General features: G+C 58.8%; 3 protein-coding genes across 6 annotated transcripts; 1 reads left to right on the top strand and 2 right to left on the bottom strand.

Annotated features, from left to right (window-relative positions):
• Positions 1-49: 49 nt before the first annotated feature.
• On the top strand, positions 50-5,293 carry DALRD3 (DALR anticodon binding domain containing 3). Of its 4 annotated transcripts, XM_027583136.2 has the most exons (13): positions 50-536; positions 1,817-2,403; positions 2,477-2,772; positions 2,895-3,151; positions 3,237-3,316; positions 3,401-3,529; positions 3,897-3,967; positions 4,093-4,154; positions 4,244-4,326; positions 4,410-4,592; positions 4,687-4,800; positions 4,905-4,973; positions 5,060-5,293. In XM_027583136.2, the coding sequence occupies exons 2-13, from the start codon at positions 2,041-2,043 to the stop codon at positions 5,177-5,179; spliced, it is 1,827 nt and encodes a 608-aa protein (XP_027438937.1). In that variant the 5' UTR covers positions 50-536; positions 1,817-2,040; the 3' UTR covers positions 5,180-5,293. The 4 variants fall into 4 exon arrangements, 3 of the variants coding, with proteins under 3 accessions (XP_027438937.1, XP_027438935.1, XP_027438936.1); XR_003517981.2 differs by lacking the exon at positions 5,060-5,293 and having other exon boundaries at positions 4,730-4,800; positions 4,905-4,959; XM_027583134.2 differs by having other exon boundaries at positions 4,905-5,287.
• On the bottom strand, positions 4,829-12,471 carry WDR6 (WD repeat domain 6). The gene is given in 21 exon segments (XM_035726929.1): positions 4,829-5,224; positions 5,354-5,646; positions 5,649-5,694; positions 5,696-5,824; positions 5,827-5,960; positions 6,061-6,180; positions 6,280-6,395; positions 6,491-6,574; positions 6,667-6,739; positions 6,742-6,790; positions 6,792-6,956; positions 6,958-7,005; positions 7,007-7,108; positions 7,110-7,241; positions 7,243-7,488; positions 7,490-8,653; positions 8,655-9,031; positions 9,034-9,153; positions 11,907-11,917; positions 12,367-12,395; positions 12,397-12,471. Coding segments are annotated over 20 exon segments (3,354 nt in total). The 5' UTR covers positions 12,457-12,471; the 3' UTR covers positions 4,829-5,224; positions 5,354-5,497.
• P4HTM (prolyl 4-hydroxylase, transmembrane) lies at positions 12,097-26,345 on the bottom strand. Its single transcript, XM_027581936.2, has 9 exons — positions 25,980-26,345; positions 25,694-25,775; positions 17,457-17,647; positions 16,519-16,615; positions 15,539-15,701; positions 14,816-15,001; positions 14,007-14,097; positions 13,677-13,800; positions 12,097-13,166 (listed from the first exon to the last, which is right to left on the bottom strand). The coding sequence occupies exons 1-9, from the start codon at positions 26,343-26,345 to the stop codon at positions 12,946-12,948; spliced, it is 1,521 nt and encodes a 506-aa protein (XP_027437737.2). The 3' UTR covers positions 12,097-12,945.
• Positions 26,346-26,516: the final 171 nt, after the last annotated feature.

The raw sequence follows: 26,516 nt of genomic DNA, 5'->3' as shown, positions 1-26,516 counted from the left end.
CCTGTCGTCGCTCACTCTGCTCGCGGCCCGAGAATTCCCCGACCCCCCGTCTTGAGCCGAATCAGAGGGCCTACTGGCGCGAGAGTCGCCGGCGCCCGCGCGGGTTTCGGGCATCTCCGCGCCCCCACGGTGTCGTGGCCTCAAGGGAACGTTGACGCGTCTGCTACCCACGGGGCCGGGCGGGAGGGAGGTTCGGCACAGCGGGGGACGTTCGCAATGGATTCCTGGGGGTCCCGTCGCCGCCATTGGGCCCTCCCCGCCCCCCCCAGCGCTCCGGGCGCGGGCAGAGTCACGGGACAAAGGGCCCCGGGTGCGGGGGGGTGTCCCCGAGTCGGGTGCGCGGGTTTACTTCCTCTCCGGCCCGACGGGCGAGCTCCTCTTTTAGCCGATCCCGAAGCCCGTCCCGCCACCGTCACCGCACCGGTGGCCTGGTTTCATGGTACCAACAGGAGTAATCCTACCCTGCGGATCTAATCCGGATCGGGACCGGTCCTAAGGGAGGCCCCTACCAATCTTCCTATTGTTTTGGGGCCCAGGTGAGCGCCTCGTTCCCACTACACTCGGCTTTACCGCCCACTTCTAGGTCCGTCTTCTGGTACTGGGAATGGGGGTCCTGATCTGGCCCCAGGGCAAGGGACCACCACCCTCCCGGGGTTAGTCCCCCCCTCCCCCGCCCACGGCTGGACAGCGGGCAACGGAATCCCAAAAGCAGCTGTTGTCTCCAGAGCATTCCAGCTGCGCTTGGATTTCGTTCCCTGCTCTCCTGCCAGAGCAGCGTCCTGGCCTAGATGGGGTGGGCCAACCCCTGACCCCAGACATACTTTATTTGGGTCGCTCTAGTCTCCGCCCCTGCCTCAGGTGCGCCCTCAGGCTGGAGATGGTGGTCGGAGAGCCAGGGTTGTGGTTATCTCTTGAACCTGGAGTAGCACTGACAAGGGAGGTGGGTCCTAGGGCCTTTGGACAGGACTGCAATGGCGGTGAGTCCCACAGGGCGGGGCCACACCAGCCCGCAGCTCGCTATAGATAGCCTTTCACTTCCTGGGGAAAACCCACCCCAACCGTCTTCGTGTACCGAGAGTAGCTGAAGTCCCCGGCTTGGCCTCCAGCCTCCAGCCTGTTAGCAGCTCTGCCCCTGGGTCATGCGACTGCGGAATGGAAAGCGCTTTGGAATGACACGATCACTCCCGTTGAGTGGGCACCCAAGAAGCCATCGGGAATGTCGTGTCCGCCCAGTGCTCTTTCGGCGATCCCAGCAGGGCCTTGCAGCCCTGGCCCAAAAAGGGGTCTTGCCAAACTTTCTGCCCCTAGGATCCCCTCCTTTCTGAACTCTGGGCACTCTCACTGCTCCAGAGCAGTAATTATGGGTTTCCTGCACTCTGTGCTGTGTCGGGTTCAATCTCCATTAAGGAAAATAGAGAAAAAGGGGATTTAACTTACACTGAAATGAAAACATTCCGGAGTCCTCATGGGACAGAGGAAAGAGCTCTCTGTAGTGGAGTGGGATGCTCCCAACTGAGAGCAGTCCTTTAGCTGGGTCTTCTCATGGTCACATTATTTTGCCTACAATGGCTCGTTGCCTAAACCAGAAGGCCAGAGTATCCCTGATAATGTACACAAGGTTAAAAGCATTAAAAACTGATAATTCTGGAAAGTATCGTGATGGTTCTAATTTCTCAAAAATCAAGAGAAGAAATTCTACCAGAGTACGCATTTATCGGGAGTAAAGACGACCCAAATAGCAAAGGAGGAAAGGGCTGTAAATAACCTGAAGCCGCAGAACACAGATTCTTTCAAAAATGAGATTTTTTTTTTTTAGGAGGTCCTGAAAATGGTTAGCTGCCCTATTCCGCTGACAATTCATTTGGAACTTTTGACGTTTGATCAAGTGTCAAATGGGGGGAATGAAACGTTATCACAAATAGGTAAGATTTCGATGAGAGAAACAGTCGGGTCTGGGCCCCACCCGGTAGCGAGGATCATTTCCCTGGTTGCTAATGCCGGTGACGACGACGGAACTCTAGGCCGAAGGCGGACCTCGCGATGCCGGGGCCGAGCAGGGCAGGCGGGCCACGCGGAGGGAGTGCTGGGACCGAAGGTCGAGAGCGGCCGCCACGGTTCCCTCCGGCGCACCTGTCGGCTCAGGGACGCCACCGGATACACGCCCCGGCCAGTCGGCCCTCCCGGAAGCTCGACCTCCTGACGCTTTGCTTCCGGTTCCGCTGGCTCCTTCCGGTCGCCATGGCGACGGGGCGCCTGGGGGTCAGGGAGACGCTAGGGGCCCTCAACACGGCCCTGGGGTCTGGCGACCCCGTGTGGTTCAAAGAGACGCGCGCCCGCCACCTGCGCGCCCGAGACTTCCTGGCGCCGCGACCCGCACTGCAGGCGCGCTTCGGGGACGAACAGGTGGGCGCCAGCCGGGCGGGGATGTGCGGCCAGGGGCAGCGCCGCAGCCCGCTGACCGCCCTTCCTCCCGCAGGTGCCCGAGCGTGTGGTCCGTGCAGTCGCCGGCCTGCAAGGCCCCGGCGTGGCCCCGGTGCTGCGCTGCGCGCCGACGCCCGCGGGTCTGGCACTCCAGCTGCAGCGGCCCGCCGTCTTCGAGCGCGTGCTCGGCGCCGTGGCCGCGTATGCCGCGCCCGCCGCGCCCGCCGCGCCCGGCCCGCGCGTCCTCCTGCACTGCCCGGCGCTGCGCGGGGCTCCTGGCGCGCTCCGCTTGAGCCAGCTGCGCGCCGTGCTCGTGGCCGATCATTTGGCGCGAGCTCTGCGCGCTCATGGGTGAGCGCGCCGCGGGGCCAGAAAGGCCGGGCTGGCGAGCTGGGCCTAGAGCCGCTGCGGGTGGGAAGGAGGGGAAGCTTGCGGCGGGTGCTCGGGCTGAGACGGCCGCCCTCGCTTCCCAGGGCGAGTGTGCGGCTGGTGCCCGCCGTACGGGACCCGCACATGCCGACCTTCCTGCAGCAACTACGCGTGGACTGGCCCGCTGCCTCCGAGAGAGCCGCCACCGAAGCCCTGAGGAGCCTCGCGCTTGCAGAGCTTAGCCCTGCCCCGGACGGGGGAGCCCTGCCCCCTGGCGTCCTGGGCACAGTGTGCCTGAAGGAGGTGATGCAAGAACGGGGACGCGCAGCCGGCTATGACCCCAACCTGGACAAGTGTCTGGGTAGGAGCTGGAGCCCTGCAGGGCCGGAGAGAAGGTGGGGACCCTGCGCTCCTGGCTGGCCTCAACACCCCTGTGTTCTCTGCAGTGACTGAGGATCTGCTGTGCGTGCTGGCCGAGCTGCAGGAGGCTGTCCGCCACGGACCTGGGGACGGCCCTCCAGGCCTGGTTAGTGACAGGCCCCCCCAACCCCGTAGGCCTCTGGCAAGCCGTGTCCTGTGTCCGCCCAGTGACCGTCCTCCTACCCTTTAGGCAGCGGCCCCAGATGCTGATGAAGGCGGCTGCATGGTTGTACACGTGGTGAGCTGTGAGGAGGAGTTCCAGCAACAAAAGTTGGACTTGCTCTGGTGGAAGCTGGATGCGCAGGCTCCGCTCACACAGGTAGGCTGGTGATGGCGGAGCGCCCCCTCGCCCCCACCAACCTGAGGGCCCCTGAAAACCCATGTTAGCTGATGAGTCCATAGGTGATACTTGACCTTGAGAAAGAGGTTAGGCTTGGTGAATGGGCGTTTGCAGCAGGGGTAGCGGCCTGGGAGAGGGTGGGGTCTGGAGGCACAGCCCAAGGAACACCAAAGAATGATAGCTTGGGAAAGTTGGGGACTGTGCGCTGAGGGGTGGGCTTGAGAGGGAGGCACAAAGCCTGGTGGCAAAAGGCTGGAGGAGTCCAGGCACCAGGTTTAGGTCTTTCCAGGGATTCATCGCTGGACGTACCGCCAGCTGGGCTAAGCGCCTGCTCTCTTCCTGACAGAGGCACCTGGTCTGCGGCCCAGTGAAAGTAGCTGGTGCACCCGGTGCCCTGACTGCCCCCGAGTACTACGAGTGAGTGAGGCTGGAAAGGAGGCCACGGAGTCAGGGTAGTTGAGGCGGGGGGTGGGGGGGGGGTCTCACTGCCAACCCCCCCCACCCCCACTGCAGGCCCTTGGCTCACCCTTCTCCACACGCAGGCTCCGGCACGCCCAGGTGTGCAAGGCGTCGGCCCTGAAGCACGGCAGGGAGCTAGCCCGAGGTGCGCCTGGGGAGCCGGGCTGCGCTCCGCGGGAGGGGCGGCTCACCTGCTTCCCTGCCCACCCAGACTGACCCGCTCAACCCCCGCAGACCCGGCCTGGACAGAGGTGTTCAGCGTCCTCTCCGTGGCGACCATCAAGTTTGAAATGCTCAGCACAGCTCCGCAGAGTCAGGTGAGCCCGGGGGGCCGATGGGATCAGGGCTTGGAGAACAGGCTGGGTCGCGGCTGCAACTGTGCGCCCCCCCAACCCCCTAGCTCCTCCTGGCCCTGAGCGATGGCAGCGTTTCCACAAAGGGCACCAAGAGTGGCACCTTCGTCATGTATAACTGTGCCCGTCTTGCCACGCTATTTGAGGGGTACCAGCACAGCGTGGAACAAGGTCTGTACCCCACTTTTCCACCTGTGAGCAGTCTCGATTTCTCACTGCTGCAGGATGAGGTGAGTGTCCTCCTGGGGAGCGGGCACCTGCAGGAGATTGGGACCTCCCCTCCCAGCGCCCTTCACCTACCCCACCCCCGCCCCGCCCCTGCAGGGTGAGTGGCTGCTGCTCTTCAATGGCGTGCTCCCCTTCCCAGACCTGCTGAGCCAGACTGCAGCCCTGGCGTGCGTGGCCCCGGGGCTCCACGCGACTGCGCGCACCGAGACGGTGAGGCAGAGAAGGCCCGGACAGATACTGCACGCTTGCTGCTTTATTCTGGGCCTGGGCATGAGATCAAAGAGACCAGCCAGTGACTCAGTCTCTGTCTCTAGATGTGCAAGTTCCTGGTTCAGCTCAGCATGGATTTCAGCTCATACTATAACCGCGTACACATCCTAGGGGTAAGTACACAGCAAAGGGGGCGGGGGGCTTGCAGGGGTGCAAGGGAAGCAGAGGAAGAGACCAGCAGGCCCCTTCTCTCCTCCAGGAGCCTCGACCACACCTATTTGGTCAAATGTTTGCCCGTCTCCAGCTTCTGCGGGCTGTGCGTGAAGTGCTCCACGCTGGCCTAGCCACGCTGGGTCTCCCTCCACTGAACCACATCTAAGGCCACAGAGACCCCGACATCTAGGAATGTTTACAAAGTCATTACCTGGAAAAAAGATACAAAGATTCTGTTAGAGACCTGGAGCCAAAATAAACTGCTTCTGTTACATACAAAGCCTGGTCCTGTTGGTAGGTAGTGGGGCATAGCCTGGGTTGGCCCGAACAGCACTCTCACCTCCTGCTCCTGCTCTGCAGTCAGGAGCCCGCGGCTGCCGCCTCCTCCTCAAGGCACACTGGGCATGGGCACAGACGGCCGCTGCTGTTCCACCCTGTCTGCGAGCAGGTCCCATGCCCAGCACGCCGGCCACCGCGGGACACCTTAATCATACCAGTTGTAAACCTCAAGCCCCTGGCCCCCAAGAGCACATCGGTGGCCAAACTCAGGGCTTACAGGCCAGCAGTCCATGTCAGCCACGTCTGGGACATGGTACACGGTACTGTTCATGAAGGTGGGCTCACCATGCCCAGACGCCAGAAGGTCAGCCGTTGGTCGATGGAGGCTGAGACCATGAGGCCTTGGGCTTAGGATCTTGAGGCCTGTCACATGGGCAGCATGTGCACAGGGGACGGAGTATTCCTCTAGCACATGCAACTGGGGCACCAACTCAGCACCCCCCATGGCCTCTTCCAGCTCCGGTGCCTCCCACGGCCCAGCACAAAGACATGGAGGGAACCATCCTCACTGCCACTGGCCACGAGATGGCCCTCATGTGTGGGCAAGGTATGCAGGCTGTTGACACCACAGCTGTGAGCCTGGAGGGTCAGGCAGGGGGCGCCCAGCCCTGGAGGAAGAAGATGGTTGTCAGGGCCCAGCCTACCACCTGGGTGAAGGCGAAGTGCAAGATGGGGAGGGACAGCCCCGGCTGCACACTAGCTACTCACGGTAGGGAAGCCCAGGGTCTGCTGGAGGCTCCAGGGCAGCGGAGCCATGGTCCAGCACGGTAGTGAGATCCCAGAAGGCCAAGTTGCCATCGGTGGCTGCACTGCACAGGAACAGCCCTCCTGGGAGCCAGGAAAGGGCAGCTGGGTCAATGAGGGAGATGGGAAGCAACAGGAGCCCCCACCCGGCCCACGCGGGGCCCCCAGGTGGCCCCTCTCACCGCCGCTGGTTGGGTGCCTCATGGGTAAAGGAATGGACCTTGAGGACACACCGCTTGTGGTGGAAGTTTTCAGCCAGGAGCTGCAACCGCCGCCCCGAGTCCTGCAAAAGGAAGAGCCTGGGGGGGGGGGGGGGGGGGGAGGGCCCAGCTCAGAACCCATTCTGGACAAACTTCCAGCCCTGGTCTCGGGGCCCAAGGCGCTCCGCTCTCACCTCACTGCTCCATCACTGCAGGCTGCAGCCACTAGGGGGCCAAGGCCAGGCCGGTCGAACTCACACACAGCCAGGGACATGTACCTGCAGACACAACACCGGCCAGCAGTCAGGGGAAGCCTGGAAGCAGTGGCAAGGGGCCAGCCCATGTTTCCGCCTCACAGTATGCACGTCACCTGGTCTCTGGGTCCACCTTGACCATTCGGTGCCGATTGCGCTGCCGGTCCCAGTACTCATCTAGCCGGTGGACGAAAGATGCATGACATGGCAAGCGAGGCGGCTTGGGGTGCTGGGGTCCGGGGGTGACCATGATGCTGAAGCAGTGCATCTCAGCCCGGCCCCCCGCAGACACCACATGAGCGGTCAGGCCTGGCCGAGGATCCTGAGGGCCACCTGGGGTACCGATGCCCCACACGGCCAGGGCGCGCACGGAGGAGATATGATTACACACCGCCGTAAGTGCATTGCGCCGAGCCGGTGACGGTGGGGAGTGCCAGGACACAGACAGTAGTGTCCCTCGCTGCACGTGATCACGATGTCGGTCAGGCCCGGCCCCTCGCTGCCCGGCTCCACGTGGTCGGGCTGCATGAAGCTGGGCACCTCAAATTCAGGCCCCAGGAGTGATGGTGCCCACACGCTTCACACAAGTGATCTCACGGCCATGCAGGCTCTCGCGGAGAATCACATGTGGCCGGGTGCAGCCACCCAGAGCCTGGTAGAGCATGACGTCCCCGTCCTTGAGGTAGGCAAAAAGCCATAGCCGCCTCAGTATCAGAGAAGGCCCAGGAGCGGTGCCCTCCACCACAGTTGACGATGTGCAGCTTTTCATGTGACCGGGGACTCCACACCACAAACTCGTTGGCATGGAAACCCAGGATGACCATACTCCCATCAGCCACCATGCGGAGCCCAGCCACCCAGTTCATGCCTCGACAGGACTTCTGCCTGAGGACCGGCTGCAGTTGGCCGCCTCGCACAAAGAGCTGATAGTAGGCGCCCATCGCGCCCCGTGGTATACACGTAGCCACTGTGGCAGGTGACGGACGTCACACCCTGCTTCCCATGCAGAGAAGGGAGGGTGGACACAGGGCCCCACTCAGTAGAAGCAGTCTCACCCCCCTCACTGCCACTACCTGCTCCAAGAGCTCCAGCGATAGCCCCGGCCTTGCCCCCAACCCCAAGGTCCTTGAGCAGAGCTGGTCTAGAGGGAAACAGCAACACAGAGCCCCGGCGGTCCCCACACACCAGGAAGTCACCAGGGGGTAAGAAGGCACTGCATGTGTGCCATCTCTGCTTGCTGGGAGGCAGCAGGTACCGGCAACGTTCCTTTACAAAGATGGCCTTACCAGAGGGCGCAGCTGAGATTTCCAGGCAAGCCACTACACCGCCAGGGCCCGATGCCAGCAACAGGAGTTCCTCGTAGCCACGCAGGGCCCAGCTCAAGCTATGCACTTTCCCACGGAACAGGGTCAAGTCCACGGCTGCAGTTGGAGTGTTGATGGGGACAACCTTGACACGACCCTCCCCATTGGCCATGGCACAAAGTCCGAAACCCTCAGGACCAGGGGCTGCCTCCAGAAGGCAGTAGGACTGGAAGTGCTTGTCCTCCAGCAGCTGCTCCCAGCACTTGACCTCAAGGTCATAGAGATACAGGGCCCCTGTATCAGTCACTGCCAGTAGTCGCCAGGAGCCAGCCAGCGTCACAGCCTTGAGGGTACCTGGCCTGCTGCGGGACTTGAAGCAGAGAGCTGAGACCCCTGAACCCGGGTACCCACGCCCTACCAGGTGCCACAGCCGGATGCCTGAGTCATCACCCCCGGTGACCACCCAGGCCTGCCTCTCATGGGCAGCTATAGCCCGGATCCCACGGCCCTGGTGGCCCCGAAAGGCCTGAAGGATCTCACCTTCATGGCTCCATACCAAGCAGACACAGTCCTCTCCTGCACTGATAAGGTAATTCTCTAGGAGCTTGACCTGCCACACACGGGCGCTGTGCCCAAAGCAATGCCCAATATTCTGTACCCGACCCCCAGGCACCCGCAGGTCACCCACCTTCCAGATGCGGACACTTCGGTCTTCTGAAGCTGTGGCCAACAAGCCCTTGCTTTCCAGGTACGACATGCTGAAGATGACCCCCACATGCCCACTGACTCGTCGGTCGGGGGGCCACCGGCTTATTGTCTATTAAAGCGGCTGCTGGGTACCAGACAAGGAGCTGATTGGAAACTGCACCTGCCACTATGGTCAGCTCCTTCCAGGTATCTCCGATCAGACAGGCTGAGGAGAGGGTGCACCTGTCTGTGCAGGGCACCTCCTGCAGCATGCACCCTACCACAGGGTCGTACAGCACTACTGAGTTATGGCCCAGGGCCAAGGCCACGTTGCCCTCAAGCCAACGTGCATCCCAGATCCAGTCAGTCATGTTCCACAGGCCAGAGCGCCAGAGCTCCCGGAAGCGGCCCTGTCCCCAGCTAACTTTCACAATTCGGAGTCCCTTGCTCCCAAACACAGCCACCATAGCCTCCGAGTCAAGGTCTCCATTGGTTCTGGTCGCACCCGGAATCCATGGATAAGATAGTGGCCAAGCAGGTTCTGCACGCGCTTCATCATCCGCAGATGGCCACCAAAATCAAGGCTGTACACCAGGACATCCGGCCCCTCACCTAGGCAGAAGCAGAGCGCCACATCAGAACCTCACTCAACGGGGCGCCTCAGTCTGTAAAGCGTCTGCCTTCGGCTCAGGTCATGATCCCAGGGTCCTGGGATCGAGTCCCACATTGGGCTCCCTGCTCAGTAGGGAGCGTGCTTGTTCCTCTCTCTCTCTGCCCCTCCTTCTTCTGCTCATGCTTTCTCTCTCTCTAATGAATAAAATAAAATAAAATCTTAAAAAAAAAAAAAAAAAAAGAACGCTCACTCAACTCTGCCAAGCCATGAAGAGACGGGGGGGCAGGGAAAAATCGGGCATGTAGTATAGCTGCGAATGCATTAAAACACACAATCCCGCTGGCTCGAACCCTGGAAAATCCTTGGCCTCAGTGTCAGCTGGACTTCTCAGTGCTGACTTTCGGACGCCTGCCAGTCGCCCGACACTCAGTTCAGCCTGGCTTCCTCAAACGCCATCTCCTCCTCACCACACCTGATGCTTGCAGCAGGAACCCTAGAAGCCCTTGTCCCAAAGCCCCAGCTGCATCTGCCTCTACACACAGTCTTCCCACTCTCCTTCCCCCAGAGAAGAGGCTGTCCCCAAAGGTGATCTGCCCACCTTGGGACCACAGCAGAACCCCTGTGGATTTCTAAGAGCTTCTTCCTTGCAGCTCAGATGTGACCGTGTTCAACAGTGACAGGAAAAACCAGGACAGGCGGCCGCCACTTTGGCAGCCAAGGCTCCCATGACCCTCAGCTACCTTCTGGCTGCCCTGCGGGCCCCTCTCACTCTACTAGCTCACCTTCAAGTTCTCTCAATGCTCCTCACTCCACTGATGGCTCCACTGACCGTTACCAGCTGGGTTAGCGGCCTACCCAGCCCCAAACCAGGAAGCTAACCGCTTACCCCGCTAAACTTCCACATCTTCTCATGTTCTCAGTCGCCAAGTTCCATGTGCTCATTTTCTAGAGACTTTTCAAATCCTTTCCACCACAGTGACTTTGGTCCAAGATATCTATCACCTGTTAACCTGAGATGACACTAACAGTCCCTCATGCTATTTTTAGCCTGCACTCTCAAGCTCACTAGACATGCATTGAGCCTCGATTATAAACCAGACAAGGAACTACATGCTGGAGTAGTAAGACAAGCACAGACCCAGGCTCCTGGCCATCAGGCAGACACTAAACAGTATCACCCAAGTAACCAACATTGTCATAACTTTGTTAAGTTCCAGGAAAGAACTATAGGGATTGCTTTAATATAAAAGAGGGAAATCTCCAGTGATTTTCCCTCTAGAAGACATTCGGCAGTATCTGGAGACATTTCTAGTTGTCACAGCTGGGAGTTACGCTAACTGGAATAGAAGCCAGGGATGCTGCTAAATGTCCTGCAAGTCACAGACAGCCCCTCACACAAAAAATGATCTGGGCCAAAACGTTAATAGTGCCGAGACTGAGAAACCCCCCGGTGTCATCTAAGCAACTTGCAAGTGTCACGGTAGGCCACCTTGAGCATGTAACATTTAGGCTGAGGAATCAACAAGCAGTGGCAACCAGAGGAAGAGTAGGGAATGGGGGGAGATGGGTGACCCCTTTCTTGGCAGATGGGATATCAAGTTTAATGGCCCTGAAGTGAGCAAGAACTCTAGGTTGTGCGGCTGGAATACGAAACAAAGGGCTCAAAGGATGGGCTGAGAGAATGCTGCTGAGGGGGTCTGGGAGCCAAAGTTGCATGGCCTCGAGTGATGGCAACAGGTAAAGAAACAGACAGATGCCACAAGTATGAAGTCAAAATCAACCAGAGTTCGCCTGGGCACTGAGGAAGATGCTTGGGCTTGAGCACCTGAGTGGCTGTTGTTCTCCCTGCTCGGGTGGAGCACCCAGCAGGAGGATTTCCATTTGAAGGCACCTGTGCACTTGGGCCTGGAACCCACAAGCAAACAAGGCTGGAAATTGAGACTGTAGGTACAAATGGGTGGAATTTGAGAGTTGTAGCAATATAAAAGTCACTTTGGAAGTCACAGGAGCAGGGGAATTCACTTGGAAGAGCTTTCTAACCTGCATTTCCCAAGTCATTTCCCTGCTTAAAACCCTTCATGAGGCCTCTCCTCCACCACCATAAAGTCAGATCTAGGCATAAAATGGTCTGGCCCTCAGCTCATTTCTCCAGCCCTCTTCTCCCAGACCCCACCCCTGCTCAGCCTCACAGGAACTCTCTCTTTCTCCCAAAGTAACAAATTCTCAGTCTCAAGGCCTTTGGCATGCTTACCCTCTGCCAGGAACTCACTGCTTCTCTTCTCCTAGTCCATTCTTGTGATTCTTTGGGTTTCTGCCTACCTATCCCCTCCTGCAGGAGCCTTAGGAGTCTAACCCCTGGTAGGAACCTTCGGCTCCCAGAGCCCCCACACCAGATCACAACTGGGCCACCCCTCCACACACACAAAAACCCCCCTAGGATAGGAAGCAGCTCACTCAAGGCTTGACCTCCAGTGCCCTGCCTCAGGGCCCTTAAAAAACAGCAGCACCACCATCAGTCACTAGCGGCTTCCCGCTGGGCCTCGATGCTTTCCAGGGCTCTGGGGCTTCAGGTCCCAGGCTTTTGCTGGCCTATGCTTCTCGACCTGACCTTCCCCGAAGAGATATCAACACTGGATTTCCTGGATGCAACCATCTCAGAAGGGGCCTCAGCGTCTGCCTCCCCAAGCACTGGCCCGCTCAGAAAGGTCTCATCCCTGGTTTCCGCCACCTATTCTTCGTCGTCCCCACCTACCATGGAGAAGCCTCACCCACCCCTGGAGCCCACAGCCCCGCCTACCAGGCCCTTCCCCCGAGAGGCCACACCACAGACCGCCCCCCGGACCCGCCCACCCGAAGGGGGCTTCCCACCCCCCGGCTCCCGGCGGGGGCCACACACCGCTCTCCCTCCCTGCCCCGCCTTCAAAACCACTGCTTTTCCCGCATTTTCCCGCGGCCCCACCGCCCTTTCCACGTCAGCTGCAGATTGTGAAGGAACTCGACAGCCACATCGTTTTTTTTGTCTCTGGGGCTCCTCTGGCCGGGCCTCCAGCCCGCCATCTCCTGGCTCCCCGCCCAGCTCGATCGGGCTTTCATCCCGCCGCCCGTCCCTCCTCTTTGGGGGCATCCCTTTGTTCTCATGGTCCCGCCCCATGCGATGCGCCGGTTTCTTCGCTAGCGCGCGCCTCGCACCAAACCTCACCCGCCCAACAGGCCGATCCCCCACGCACTCCAGACCCGTGACCCGGGAGGAGTATGAGCTCCGAGGTTGCCCGCGGCCAAACGTAGTCCTCGTGAGCGTCCATGACTGTCCTCGAGCCGCAGCGGCTGCCTTGGCCAAGAAGGGAGCTGAGCTCTCGCGAGACGACCCTTCCTCGCGCGCAGCAGAGCCGGTCTGCGGCGGCCTTAGCAACAGGTAGAGGAGCCCCGGGTAGCCCGCTGCCAATGTCCAATCACGACCCTTCGCCCCACGAAATCCAGCTTGTCATTGGCGAGACCGTCCTCGCCCCTCCCTCTGACGTGACGCTCGCCGAGCGCTGCGGCGGGCACCGACGGGCCCAATCTACCTCCCCCCGACCCGACCTGCGGCTTCTCGGCCCCGCGGCTCAAAGCCGTGTAGTTTTATTTGAGGGGGCAGCATGGGTCTATACACAATAAATAACACGAATGTAGGAACTGTGCCCTAACCGCGGTTGGAGGCGGGGATGGGGCAAGACATCGGCCAGGCCTTTGGCCGGCATCTGGACAGGGGGACGGCGGGCGGCCTGGGGCTGGGGCTGAGGCCGACGCTCCCGTCAGAGCTCCACACGCGCGTCGCGGTAGGCCCGGTCCAGGGCCCACTCTGGCTGGGAGTCGGTGCCACCTTCGCGGGCCAGGCGCGCCATCTCCTGCTGGAATAGCGCCTGCCGCGCCCGGCTGGGGTCCACATTGATCCAGTTGTTGGCGATCCACTTAGTGCCGCTTGTGACCAGGCAGCCCCCGTGCAGCGAGTAGTCGTCCACGTCGCCCACCCAACCTAGGAGAGGAGGATGGTGTGAGCAAGGGAGGTGACCAGAGGGACTCTAGGCGGCGTTGACCTGAGCTTGACCTCATATAGGCCAAGGGCATGGCCAGGGTGGGCCCAGCCGTGCACACATAGGTGGCAAAATCTGGCCCCACAGCCTCCATGCGGGGCTCAGCATCTCTCTCCGACTAACGCAATGACAACACTCCTGGTCTTCTGAAACCAGCTTTCTTGCTGCCAGACCTGTCCACAGCCTGGGTTGGCGAAAGACGTGTCCCAGCCCCAGTGAGCTGGAAGGCTGGAGCATCAGGGAATCGATCACAGGGGTCAAGATAACCCAGGAGCCTACACAGGTGCAGGCCGCTGAAGTCACTGAGGATGATGTTTGGGAGGCACCAGGGGCAGAAAAACATTTGTAGGGGTGCTGGAAACATCGCACCAGTGTGTGTGTGGGGGGGCCCTCTGGGCTGGTTAAAGGGAAGCTTCCCTCAAGGCACCCTTGGCCTGGTCACAGGCCCTCACCTTGTCCATCAGGCAGGTAGTTGTACCAGAAGACTGCTGTGCCCTGCCGGGGCTTGACACGCAGGTTCCCCTTGTCACAGTGCCTCCGAGTGTCACGGAGATCAACATCATCCTGAATCAGACTCTGTGGGCAGCAGGATGGTGGGGTTTTCAAAACCCCCACTGTATGGCCAAGAGCCCAGGCCAGGCAGCCAAAAGTGGCCAGAGGGAAACCAGTCAGACGTGCCCAGGGGATCACTTGGGCCCGTCATCCCAGGTCTGGAGGGGTATATACTATGATTGTCCGAGGCCCTGCCATCCCACCAGAGTAACAGCCTGGTTGGCCCTTACCATTTCATCGTAGGTTCTGTTGTCTGCTACAGGGAAGACAGTCTCGCCCCCACCGGTGACGTTGTTCAAATAAAACAGCACTGTCATGTAGCTGTAAGGCAGGGGGCCCGTTGAGCAGCTGTGGACACTCCCACGGCTTACCTGTGGGCAGGATGAGCTGCCCAGGTTCCCAAGGGCCAGAAGGGCAGGCCAAGATCAGTGACAACACTGCAGGTCAGTGCCAAGATGGTCCTAGCCTGTCCTTCCTCCCGCAAACCCAGTCTCTTTCTGTGTGTCACAATGTTTTGTGTGACCAAGATCACAGGTGCACTGGGCTAAATCATGTGGCTGGCTGAGAAAGGCAGGCTAGCAGAAGCAGCACCGTCCTGCAGAAGGGCTGGCCGGGAGTAGAAGGGGCTAACCCAGAGCAGTCACACGAAGAGAAGAGCTCTGCCTCCCTGCCTAAGCAGAGGAGGGGGACACAGCTTCAAAGCGAGAAGCCGAGGCCTCCAGCAGTGGAGAAGAATCAAGATCCAGGGGAGGGGGCGCCAAAAAAACCTGGAGACCCAGCCTTGCCCCTTGCTCAGCACTCTGGGGACAAGTGTCAGTGTCTGTGGGTACCTTAGTTTGGCCACTAAGACAAGATGGCCACCCCTTTCCTGCCACTTGGTAAACAAACTGGGGAGAGAGATGGGGTATCCTCAACCAGGATGGCCCAGTACTCTCCTGGCCCCATACAGGAGCACACTGTTAGGGCAGGGCTGTGTTTACGTCCCGGGAATGATGCCTGGTCTGGGAGTTGAAGGCCACCCCAGGTGGGAGGTACTTGCCGGCAGGAGGTCTCGAAGGGTACAGACTCATTGGCTACCAGCTTGGTATGGGAGCAGATGGTCTCTGGGTACACAGGCCCGCTGTCCACATGGGCATGGTAGTGGCCTCCCTCTCCATACCGCACAACTTGCAGTGGCTCGCTGAGCTCCACGATTTCAGGTGACAGGCGGGTGAGGCGTAGCACCCTGGTGGGCAGCAGGCATTCAGCTAGGCAGTCCCATGCAAGGTGGCACCCTGAAGAAGCCAGACCCCAGACCTGCCACAAGCTCTGCCCCTGCCCACCTGCCCTGGAAACCCCGAGCCTCCCCCTCCAACTGGCCCTGTAGGAGCAGGAAGGGGTTACTCATGAGCCCTTCTCCTTGGATGCCAGAGAACACACTGGGTGGGGAAGGTGAGATTTCCACTAAATTGGGAGTGGGGATCACTCCCTCCAGGAAGGAGGTTGCTTATCTAAAACCCCTGGCTGCTCAGGGGCAGGGGGTCCTGTGGATAGAGATAAGAAGTCATTTCTGTAACTCACAAAAAACAAACATTCCAATCTATTTCTAATCCTAAATGTATATTGTTTGCCCATAATGAGGATTAATCTGCCTTTGTTAATTGCCTGTCTCTTAATGGGTCCTAATCCTGGTCTAACAAGTAGAACTTAATCTGGAGTTGGCTAATTAAGCCTATCCTCTTGGCGAGGGCCCCGCATGGCCGGCTCCTGCTGAGGTGCTCACCTCTGGCGGATGGCACGCATGATGTGGTGGGCACCTTCACCCTGGTAGAGCCACGTGTGGTGGCTGTTCCGCACCAGCTCGCTGGATGCCGCCTTGTGGCTCCTCATGTACTTGTGGAAGTCCCGAAGGTCCATGTCGGAGAACTCCTGCAGGCTCAGCACTCCTGTGCAGGGCACCCATCATCAATGCCCCCCAAGCCCATGTGAGGAGGCCTCAGCCACTGGAGGGCCATGTGCACCTGTCCCCCAACCTGGACGCTTAACCAACTCAGTCACTTAGATGCTCCCAAGGGAGAAACCTTCCATTGTTTGGCCCAGATTTCTCTCACTCAAGGCCTGTAGGCCTGTCACCAGCTCTGTACATAGGGGCAGTAGCAGCATGATGCCCCTCCAGCCACAGGTCTTGACCAGATCCTTCACTCTGGGTTCACCAGCCACAGGACCATTCTTCTGAGTTCTATTTCACTGTTGTACCTTCCCCATTTCGCCCAGAACTTGGGCATGTGAGTGATGACTATACCTCAATAATGTCCTGGGAATTATTACCAAAGGGGGGGTACTTGCATGACAGCTCCCCTACTCAAACCCAAACCACCTCCAGCACCCCAGCAATTAGCATGACTCTAGGTGGGCATGAGGAAGGCAGGCAAGATCTTAGTTAGACCAGAGAGGGCATCTTCTGGGAAGACCCCATGCCTGGCTGGAAAGAGGTAGATGAAATAGGGTGAACAGCCAAGCTCAAGCTGGCCGCACCAGCCGTCTGCCAGCCAGCAACTCCCCTCCTGGAGTCCAGAAGGTCAAAAGGGCCTCCAAGAACTGCCCTCTAGACTGTCACCAAGGCGAATGGGAGGACCCAGCCTACTGCCCAGGAGTGAGGGCAAGGCTGCATCCTCACCTCCTCATCTCTGGCTACTCTAGAAGCTGGGTATTCAGGGGGCAGGAGGCTCACAGAGACAGAACTGTGGCGAGGTATGAGCTCACCATCACCATCAGGGTCAGCCTTGATCGCAGAGTACATCTCCTGAATGTTCTCTGGAGTCATCCACCGTCCATTTCCCAGGCGAGTCTGGGCCAGGACCTAAAGCACAAAATGGTCCCTCAGTGGAGTGGCCTCAATGATGGAGAGCGCCAGAGCATAGACAGCCACCCAGTTCTTGCTGTAAGGGCTAAAGGTTCAGGTGATGGGGTAATGGGTGAGGACACAGGACAGAGCCTGAGGTCCCTGAGCTGAAGGGAGGGTAGGCAGAGAGAGGCCCACAGGCATCTGGGGAGGTGGCCAGAAGACAGCTAAGAGACCTGTGGGCCATAGGGATTCCTGGTCCTGTTGGGACTGTGGCCTTCATGGCCAGCACTGTCAGCTGGTTGGAGGAAGACAGGACTGTGACCCACTCAGATACTGCAGGTTAGATGGGGGAGGCCAAGGCCTGGGTGTGAACAGGGAACAGGTATCAAGGGGAGGCCTGGCCAGGGCAATGACCACCAGGCTTGTCAAGAAGACCAGGCTCAGTGGGCCACTCTGTATAGGCAAGGGACCCTACACCCTGCCAAGACCTCTGTCAGAAGCCTGGTGTGAGAGGCATATAAAGAGAAATGCAGACTTCTAGCTACCCTCAGACCTACCATGAGTTCTGTGGGGTCCCCAGCCATGGCAGCAAGGAATCCAGACCACAGATGGCACACCACCCAGGAATTGTGATAATAAATGTCATCACCCCCAGGGGGATTCTCCTGCTACCTTCTGGGGTTCCCAAGGCAGCAAGGGGCTCTCCAGGGAAGGATAAGGGGGAGCCCTGGAACTGGGCATGCCCCAGCTGATCTGAGATGGCACCTGACTCTTGGGGCCAGGGATGAGCAGGCCACCAGAAAGACAATTCTAGGCATTCCCACCCTGGGCCTACTCCAGGCCCCAGGATCCCAACCTCACGGAGCTGCAGGCGACCATCACGGTTCTGGTCCAGCAGCTGGAAGAGGTCCAGCTGGCTGACCTGCATTGTGCCCAATGCCTCCTCGTATTCTTCAGTGGGCAGAATCTGGCTGCGCTGTAACCCCTTCATCTGAGCCAGGTGGATGATGAGCCGACACTCCTCATCACTCAGGAAGCCAGGGATTTCTGCCAGAAGAGGAGGTGGGTGAGGCCAAGGACTGAGCCAGGGCACTGATGCAACCAGTACCTTCCTCTCTGCAGAGTTCCTGGGGTACTCCTGTCCCCTGGTGGTCCCAAGGTCGAGACTTCACATACCCCTTTACCTCTACACTGGACTCTGACCCCAGGATTGAGTTGTCCTGCATAGGTTGGCTAGCATTTGGAATGTGGGGCTTTTTTTCTTTGATGCCGAGAGCACACATTTCCCAGGGGAGCCCTGGGGTGCTTGCTAGAGCTAAGCTGAGCAGGGGCTCAGCCACCTTGGGGTGGGACTGAAGGCCAGAGGACTGACCTCCACTTCTGATTGGGTACATATTTTAAAGTGGGGTGATGGTGACTGGGTTTTGCTTTCATTTTTGCTTTTCAGGATTGTTCAAATACAAACAAAGTGTAGAACATTCAGTGCTGTAGGCCAGTCCTTGCCCTCCACTCTCCTACACAAGTGGGCGCTGACCATCTACCCAAGGCTGAGTGGCCCAGTGCTGGCACGTCTGTCAGTGGGGGTCTCTTAGGTTTTTGGCAGATGCTGAGAAGATGCCCCAGGCGTCCTTTGCTTTGGGAACAAGTGTACACTGAACATCATGCCTCTAAGTCCAAGTTAAGGCCAGGCAGGCTTGGGGCTTGGCTCCAGTGGCTGGATGCCCCCACACCAGCTTCCCAAGCAGCTTGGTCAAACTGGAAAGTGAGTCTCACACCTGGGGAGCCCGCATCCCAGTGGCCACAGGCACTCGTAGACAGGAGCGTGGGCCCTGCTTCCTTCCCTCGTTCCTGGGAGAGAGGACTTCGTTAGATGGGGACCAAGAGGCCCACAGAGGAACTGACTGGAGGCAGGGCCCCACTGCCACAGTGACCCCTCGAAACTGCAGAGCTGTCTACCACCTCTCTGGGGTATACTCCCAGTGTTAACTTCCAGGCATTGCCAAGAGGAAGGAAAATGGCTGCTCAGAGCCAGAACTGGAAAGGTTTCTAGTGGTTATCACAGCAGAACACACTTAGGTGGCACAGATTCTGTCCTAAGCACATCATCAGCTCCTTAATCCCTACACTCACCCTAGAAAGCTGGGCCCTCTCAATTTGCCTTTCTTATCCATGATGCACGGCAGGCACAGAGACATGAGTGACTTGCCCAGGGCCTCCCGGGCTGTTGTATTCCAGCGTCCATGCTCAAGACCACATTCAGCTTCCCAGGATAGATGACCGAGATGTGATGACACTGAGGGGAGGGTAAAGGCCCCCACCCAGGCCTGCTTGACCCCCAACCCAGCAAACCCAGAAAGGGTGTGAGCCATCCACTGTGGGGGGAGGGGGGACGCAGCTCTGGACAATGGGTTAGACCAAACTGCTAATCAACAGTCACCTCCTGGTAGCTTAAAAAACAAATAAACAAACAAGAAAAGTAAACCAGAAAAAGAAAAAACACAGGCCCAGGTTTCTTCAGTTTATTAAATGCTGGTAATCCACAGGCCCAAAGATGCCGCCAACCTCTACAGGCCCCTGCAGTGTGCTAATCAAATGCAAATGGCCCAGGCCGGCACACTGGGGCCTAACCAGATGGGTCCCCCGCACCTGGGACCTGCACAAACACTGGCTCCTGGGGTGTGGGTACAGACCTATAAAGGCCTCAGCCTCAGCCCATTAAGACCAAGGCAGACAAAGCAGATGATGGATCACGGGCTGTGGCTATTAGCCGTGCTGGTGGTGCTGCTGGGTGACAGTGGTGCAGGGCCCCCCCCAGGGCCCCATACGGTGCATGCCCATTCCCCAAGCCATGGCGCTGTGCCACGACACTGGCTACACAGAGATGCGGCTGCCCAATTTGCTGGATCATGATACAGCGGCCGAGGCTCTCTAGCAGTCAGCTGGCTGCCCCTGCTGGCCAGGGAGAGCCACCCTGATGCCCGGCTCTTCCTCTGCTCCCTCTTTGCCCCTGTGTGCCTCGACAGGTAGGGCAGGGGCTCCTAGGTGAGGGCGGGGGGGAGGGGGTGGCCTCGCCTCTGCCAGGGCCTGTTCACTAACCATTGCCGTGTACCTCTCAGTGCTGAGTGCCTTCAGGGGTGGGGAGGGACGTGAAGGATTGTCTTGTCAGGGTGTTCCTGGCCCAGGGGAGCAGGTGCCCATGGGACAGAGGAGACATAAGCAGGGGACCATCAATGGTGAGCATCCTTGGCATCAAGGGCTCTTGAATGTCAAGGTATGACAAATGGGTAGGCTGCTTTGGGCTGGGGGGGCTGGAAGCCCCTCTCCAGTGAGGTGTGGAAACCGTCTGCCCAAGGGATCCTGGCAAGAGATGGAGCGCATCTGAGGGCCTTTTCTCTGAGCCCAGAGATTGCCAGGCTGATTCCTCTTCTCCAGCCTAACCTACCCCGGGAACAACAGCTCCTTCAGTTCCTCCTTTGCAGAGTGAGGGACTGTCCCAGAGCCTCAGGGTGACCATGCCAGTAAGCACCAAGAATGGGCTCTTTCAGAATACAATGATCCGGCCTCTGCTCTTTGCCAACCCCAGCCCTGGCCAGAAACTGCAGTCTCCCACAGGCCTTTCAGGACAAGAGGGAGGGCTCTGCTTTCTCCCTCCAAGATGGGGAGTGAAGGCCCAGAGCGCAGGGCGCTTCATATACACCCCTCTCCAGGGCACTGGACGTCCGCCCAAGCTGGAGGGGGAGGTGCGCTGGGAAGCTGGAAAGCAGCCCTGGCCACGCGAGTACCGGGGGTGGGGGGGGTGGGGGGGTGCTGTAAGACCGTAGCGCTGGGCTGGAGGCAAGCCGGGCTGAGAGCTGTTGCTAGGTGACCAGGTGTAGTTGCCCAGCAACCGCGGAGTCCCAGGCTGCGCCTCTGTACTGGGAGCTGCGGGGGGCACGGGGGCCGGGGGGCGGAGGAGTGGGAAGGAGGGAGGGGAGACCAATCCGGAGTCCAGGAAGCCCGGTCCTGAGAGCCCTGTCGCCCTGATCCTTCCATCCTTCTCCCCCCACCTCCGCAGGGTCATCTACTCGTGCCGCAGCCTGTGTGAGGCCGTGCAGGCCAGCTGTGCGCCCATCATGGCCTGCTAACGGCTACCCCTGGCCGGCCATCCTGCACTGCGGCCGCTTCCCCGCCGGCCACGGGCTCTGCGTCGAGGCTCTCTCCAACGGCTCCTGCCTGGGCCGCCCACGTGAGTCCCCGCAGGGCTCCCAGGCCCGGCCCACCGGCAGCTCCCCACCCTCCCAAGCCACTGCCCGCAAGGCCAGGCACACGGGTCTCTCTGGTAGGGGAGACAAGGGAGCGGCCACAGCAGCGGATCTCAGAAAGGGTGAAGAACCAGGGACCAGCGGGAGGCGACCCTTCCCCCACTGGCTCCCGGCGGAGCCTCACTCGGCCCCTCCCCCCCAGTGCCGCAGGCCAGCTGCAGGGACTGTGAGTTGCAGGACGCCCACTCGTCCAACGAGGTCCTGGATGCGCTGTGCCAGCGACTTTGGTGCGCCCCTAAGCGTCCTGCACCCCTTACACCCACCTCACAAGTGCCTCCATCCCAGCTCCCAGCTCGGTGTAAGAAAAATGAAAGAGGGGACACTCAAATGCTATATACGGTTAGAAGCACAAAATAAATGCCTTTAATAAGTGTGGCATTGCTAAAACAACACACCAAACAAATCTGCCTAGGAGGGTGGCAGCCAGGACTTCAGCCCTTCTCTAGGACCCCGATTAAGAGCAGAGCATCAAAGAGGGTGTGGTTCACCAGGTAGAGGGGATGGGGTTACTCCTCAAGGCCCTGCGCATCACCCCACTCCTCTGATCCCATTCAGCAGTGAAGGTTAGGCTCTCCCGATGCAACGGGTCCTCCTTTGGTCTCTCAGACTGCCACCTGGACTCCCGGCTAGAGGTGCTGAAGGCGGGCCCACTGCCTGCCGTGGAACTGGCCCCTACTCTGCATTGCTGGCTGCAGCTGGATGCCACGTGCGTGCACAACCTCTTGCGAGGAAGGCATGCTGGGACCTACGTGCTAAGTGGGGAGGTGCAAGGCCCCCGGCTGCTGGTAACCACGGCCTATGTTTGGAGCCAAGGCCACCGACATCTGCAGTTGGCTGTGCGCAGGTGGCACCATCACTAATGCCCAGAATAGGGGTTAATACAGTCAGGGAGAGCCCGTGCTGCCCTGGACATACATAAAACCCTCTATCTGCTGCCCTTCATGGATATTTGCAGACCAGAGTCCAGAGGAACCCCAGGAAGGGCCCAAGCAGGGCAGAAGCCTACTTCTGTGGTTACAGCTAAGGGACCCCTTCCTGAACTACAGTGCTCTGTCCAGACACGAAGGAGATTGGCTCCCTGGCAGGGGAGTGTGTGCTGGGTAGGCAAGACCACCTTTCTGTCCTTCTGTCCTTCCCAGGCCTGGGATGACAGCCTAGCTAATGCCCACAAGCCCTAGCAGCCCAAACTGTCTCAGGGCAGGTGCAAAGCCTCAGGCTATGCTCATCCTGGGCAGGGGGCTGCTTGTCAAGCCCCACAGACTCAATTTTATCTGCCTGACCTTTACTGAGCCCACAGTTCCACCAAGCTGCAGGCCCATGGAAAAGCAAAGGGGGTGGGGAGAAATCCATACAGAAAACTGCATTAAGCTGCTTACAAACCTGATCTTATATACACACAGTTTTTTTCCCTATTTCTGGGCCTCCAGTGTTTGTCAAGAATATAGTCGTCTTAAGTAACTGCCTAATTATTTTCTTGAGCTGACTTGAAATCCTATGATAAAGCAGTCATGGTTTTAAGATAAATTGTTTTGTGTATGGTGTCAGTTACTCATTGACCTTAAACAGTTACGAAAATGGGCCAAAACTCTTGTTGGCCTTCTGGAAACGCCCCCTGCTGCTCTTGAAGGGAATGCCAAATCAGGGGGCCAGGGTGGTGGGAGGTCACTCTGAGCAAGCAGACAGGTGCTGGTCAGGCTGAGTGCCCAAGTAAATCCCTCCAGCCAGCCAGTAATGACCAGCAGTGGACACAACTCCGGCTGCACAGGCAGCACAGATCAGGCCTCTCCTGCATGCAGCTCACCTTTAGGGGCAGAGGTACAGATGACAAATAGAGAAGACAGTCTCCAGTGATGCTAACTGCTGAGAAGAAAACCAAGCAGGTGGATGCAAGGGTGTCTGGGAACCTCTTAAGCCCAGTTTGAGGTCAAGAGAGGTCTCTGAGGAGGGGATGTGTGTGCAGAGGCCCAATGGAGCAGAAGGCACCCTCTGTGGGAAGAGCCAGGTCTGAACCTTCTGGTGGGGGGCACAGCACATACAAAGGCCCCAAGGCAGCATGAGCCTGGGGACAGCAGGGAGTGAGGAAGGGGCAGCAGGAGATGAGGGCACCACCAAATGACACTTAGAGGTGAAGTGGGGATCTTGGAGACTTTTAAGGAAGGGGGTGGTAAGATTGATCTGTTTAGACACAGAATGGGGGTAGGGTGGGCTGGAAGGAGAGGGGAGCCACGTGAAAGGCAGCAATGTCCCCAGAGAGATGACAATGACTCAAAACTGGAACACCTCCCTTCTGAACTGAACAGGACAAAGTCCTCAGCTGACTTCTGATGGTCCAAATCCTTGTGAAGGATGCCTACCACAGTCAAGTAGATATTACTTGGCCCAGGTCCCACTTGCCCCAGGTCTCTAGGGACAAAGGTGGGAAACAGGGAAATGTTTCCCAAAGGGAGAGACTGGAGGTTGCATGAGGTCTTCCCCATGAAGTGGTGGGGCTCCCTCCCCTGGAGATGGGGGCACTCTGGGGTAGAACCCAGTCCCCTTGCCCCAGCTTACGTCCTGAACACCCACCCCTCAAGCCCTGGCATCTTGGGTCCCTGAGGCTGAGGGTCACAGGTTTGGAGCCAAGAGCAGCAAGGCAGAGGTGGCAGAGCCCACAGCAGGCCCATTCTCCTTGGGCCCTCCTGCCTTTTTGGGGTGACAGTAGATGAATAAATGGGCAGGTACAGAAGACAGACACTGCTTCTTCTTGAGGTAAGGCTTCCTTCTTTGGATCCATCCAACACCACAGCATTCAGTAACTGCCCCCCCCCTCCGACATCCTCACCCCTGTGCTTTCCCTGCCTCACAAGGGGACTTCCTATAATCACTGATCTCTTCTTCACGTGGCTCACCTCGTTTCACCAAGGAGCAAGCCTCAGGACTTCCTGGGTAAAACTTGGGACACTGTCCACCAGCAGACTCAAAGTCAATGTAAGAGTTGGGAGAAAATGGGGGCCACAGCTGGAGCTTCTTGCTGTAGCTGGAGCCGTCCAATTCTCCCAGCCATGCCCTTCATAATTTGCGGATACACAGACCCATCTGATGGCTTAACCAGAACCAGTTTACCTTGCGTCAGATCTCTCCTGCTTCCTATACTTTATGGGATTTGGGTTTCTCATTCTCTGCATTGTAGGACTTTGATGCAACAGCTGCATGTTAGGGGGTGAGGGGTACAGTTATGGGTTCATTTAACCTGACATACATCTGAATTAAGTGCATACAGGTCCCAAGAAGGCTGAGAACACAACCCCTTCAGACATGTCTGTTCAGGTCAGTGTAGCAGCAAAGGGGTGAGTGTTGTTCCCTTTGCCTGGATCACCCTTTCTTGACAGCCACCTGGCTTGATCCATAGCTTCTAGAGGTCTTTGCTCAAATATCTTTCACAGGGAGGCCTATCTTGGTCACCCTACTAAGAGTTTCAACCCCAGTTGAAATTCTGCCTTATCTGTCTGCAATCATTTACCACCATCTGACATGCCATATGTATTTGTTTATTGTCTGTCTCCTTATTTGAATGTCAGCTTTAGGTGTGTGTGTGTTGGTGGTTTTTTGGTTTGTTTTTTCCTATTTTGTTCAGTGCTGTGTTCCCAGCACTTAAAATAGCACTTGGCACAAACTCCAACCGTATGCAGTAGTAATAATAATAGTAACAATAGTCTTTTAGGGCCCCTCCCACAACAGGACTGACATAACTTATTTCCCCTTACACTGTATGCATATGAAATTGTTCTCATAGGTCTAGGCATAATTCTCAACCAGGGCCCTCTGCCCCAGGGGTAATGGCATGTGCTCAGATGCTCTGCTTTGGTCCCTAGCCCCCTCCTTAAAGCCCCTAACCCACCGCATCCCCCAGCAGGCAGGAACAGCCCCAGGTCTGCAGGTAAGTGTATCACTGAGACTGAGTACCCAGGGCTGGGTGGGAAAACCTATCCTGGGCGAGGTCATGAGTCTGGGGAACCCCACCTTGCTGGCACTGGTGGTCTTTGAAGGACTTCAAGAGTCTTCTCAGCTAGCATGTTCACTATAGAGTACAGGCTCTAGAGGCAGGCTGTCTGGTTTCTAACCCTAGCTTCGCCCCTGAACTAGCTGTATGAGTCTGGTCAACCAACCCCAGCTCCCGGCGTCTCACTTTTCCACCCAGTAACCTGAGGGTGGGATCCACACCCACCTCACAAGAGGGGTTGTAAGAATTAATTGAAACGATCACATGAAGCCTAGCACATAACCAGAGCTCAGAAAATGTGAGCTTATGATGCTGATTCCAAATGAGGTCACACTGGAAGGTTTTGCCTACTTATGGCGGAACACAACTCCATCCTAAGAACCCTCATCAGACCACAGGGTCCACGTTGGGAGTGAGATTCCTCCTCAGAGGCCCTGAGATCAGCTAGGACCTGGTTATCAGTCTTTCCCACCCTCCCCCAATTCTAGAATGTGATAGAATTAATGATGGCAGGAAGTGTCCAAAGATGGTTTCAGTGAAGTGTTTAGACAATCGCCTCGGTCACGTTGCCCAGCCCTGTAATGGAAGGATCAGCTGCAGAGTAGGGGTCAGAGAGGGGAGTGTGGAAAGGTCACCCGGTGACCCTATTATAGAGGTGGGGGTTGGTACTTCACTTTGGGAAACCTTTGGGTGATAAAAGAGCCACTTTGAAGCAGCCATTTTCAAAACAAAAGTCACGTGGCCAAAACAAGCCTCCAGGCGCCCCCCAAACCGCAGCCCCTGGCCCTTCCCAAGAGCGCCCAGCTGACTTACCAAAGAGCAGCGGCTTGAGGCTGAGGGTTCGGATGAAGTGATCCCTGTTGGCGACCAGCTGGACCTTCCGCTCGTGCCCCACCTAAGGGAAAGGGGCACTGCGGGCAGCTCGGGCCCCAGGCCGCGCCACCCAAGGAGGGTACAGGCACCCGGGCCCCGAGCGCGACGAGCGGGAGGTGCGCGCGGGGCAGACGACGCAGGGAGCAGCGTGGAGGTCGTGGGCTGCGCGGCGGCCGTCACGGGCTCGCCGTGCAGGGCCTGGAGCGCGGCAGACGGGAGTCCTCACCTTGATGCCCTCGAGCCGGGTGAGGGGACCTAGGGTCGCCGCGGGCCCGGGACCCTGGGCGCGGCGCTGGGGCCCGGGGTCGCTGCTCTCGTCGCCGTTGCTGTAGTGCACGAAGAGCAGCAGCGCCAGCACGTTGCCCAGGTACAGATGCACGAACACCATCAGCACCAGGAAGTAGGCGCGCGAGCAGATGCCGCGGGGCTTGCACAGCGGCCGGACCGGTGCGTCCTCGCAGTCGCCCAGCCCGGCCGCAGCCCGGGCCCGCTCGTGTCCAGGCGGCGCCCACTGCGGACTCACGGCCTCCGGCCTCTGGGCCGCCACCGCCGCCGCCGCCGCTGCCGCCGCCGCCGCCGCCGCCGCCGCCATGGCGCCCAGGTCGCGCGCACGCCCAGGGGAGGGGCCGCGGGGAGGCCCGCGCCGCGCTGCGCCGTCGCCTGGACAACCGCCCCGGAGCCCGCGCGCGCCGCGGTCTCTAGGAGACCGTGCATGGGGATGCTGCACCCGCGGGAGCCGCCCGCGCCCGCCCCTGCGCGGCGC

The sequence above is a fragment of the Zalophus californianus genome, chromosome 1, assembly GCF_009762305.2.
Source record: "Zalophus californianus isolate mZalCal1 chromosome 1, mZalCal1.pri.v2, whole genome shotgun sequence".
Taxonomy (NCBI): Eukaryota; Metazoa; Chordata; class Mammalia; order Carnivora; family Otariidae; genus Zalophus; species Zalophus californianus.
This window is presented reverse-complemented; position numbering and strand designations above follow the sequence as displayed.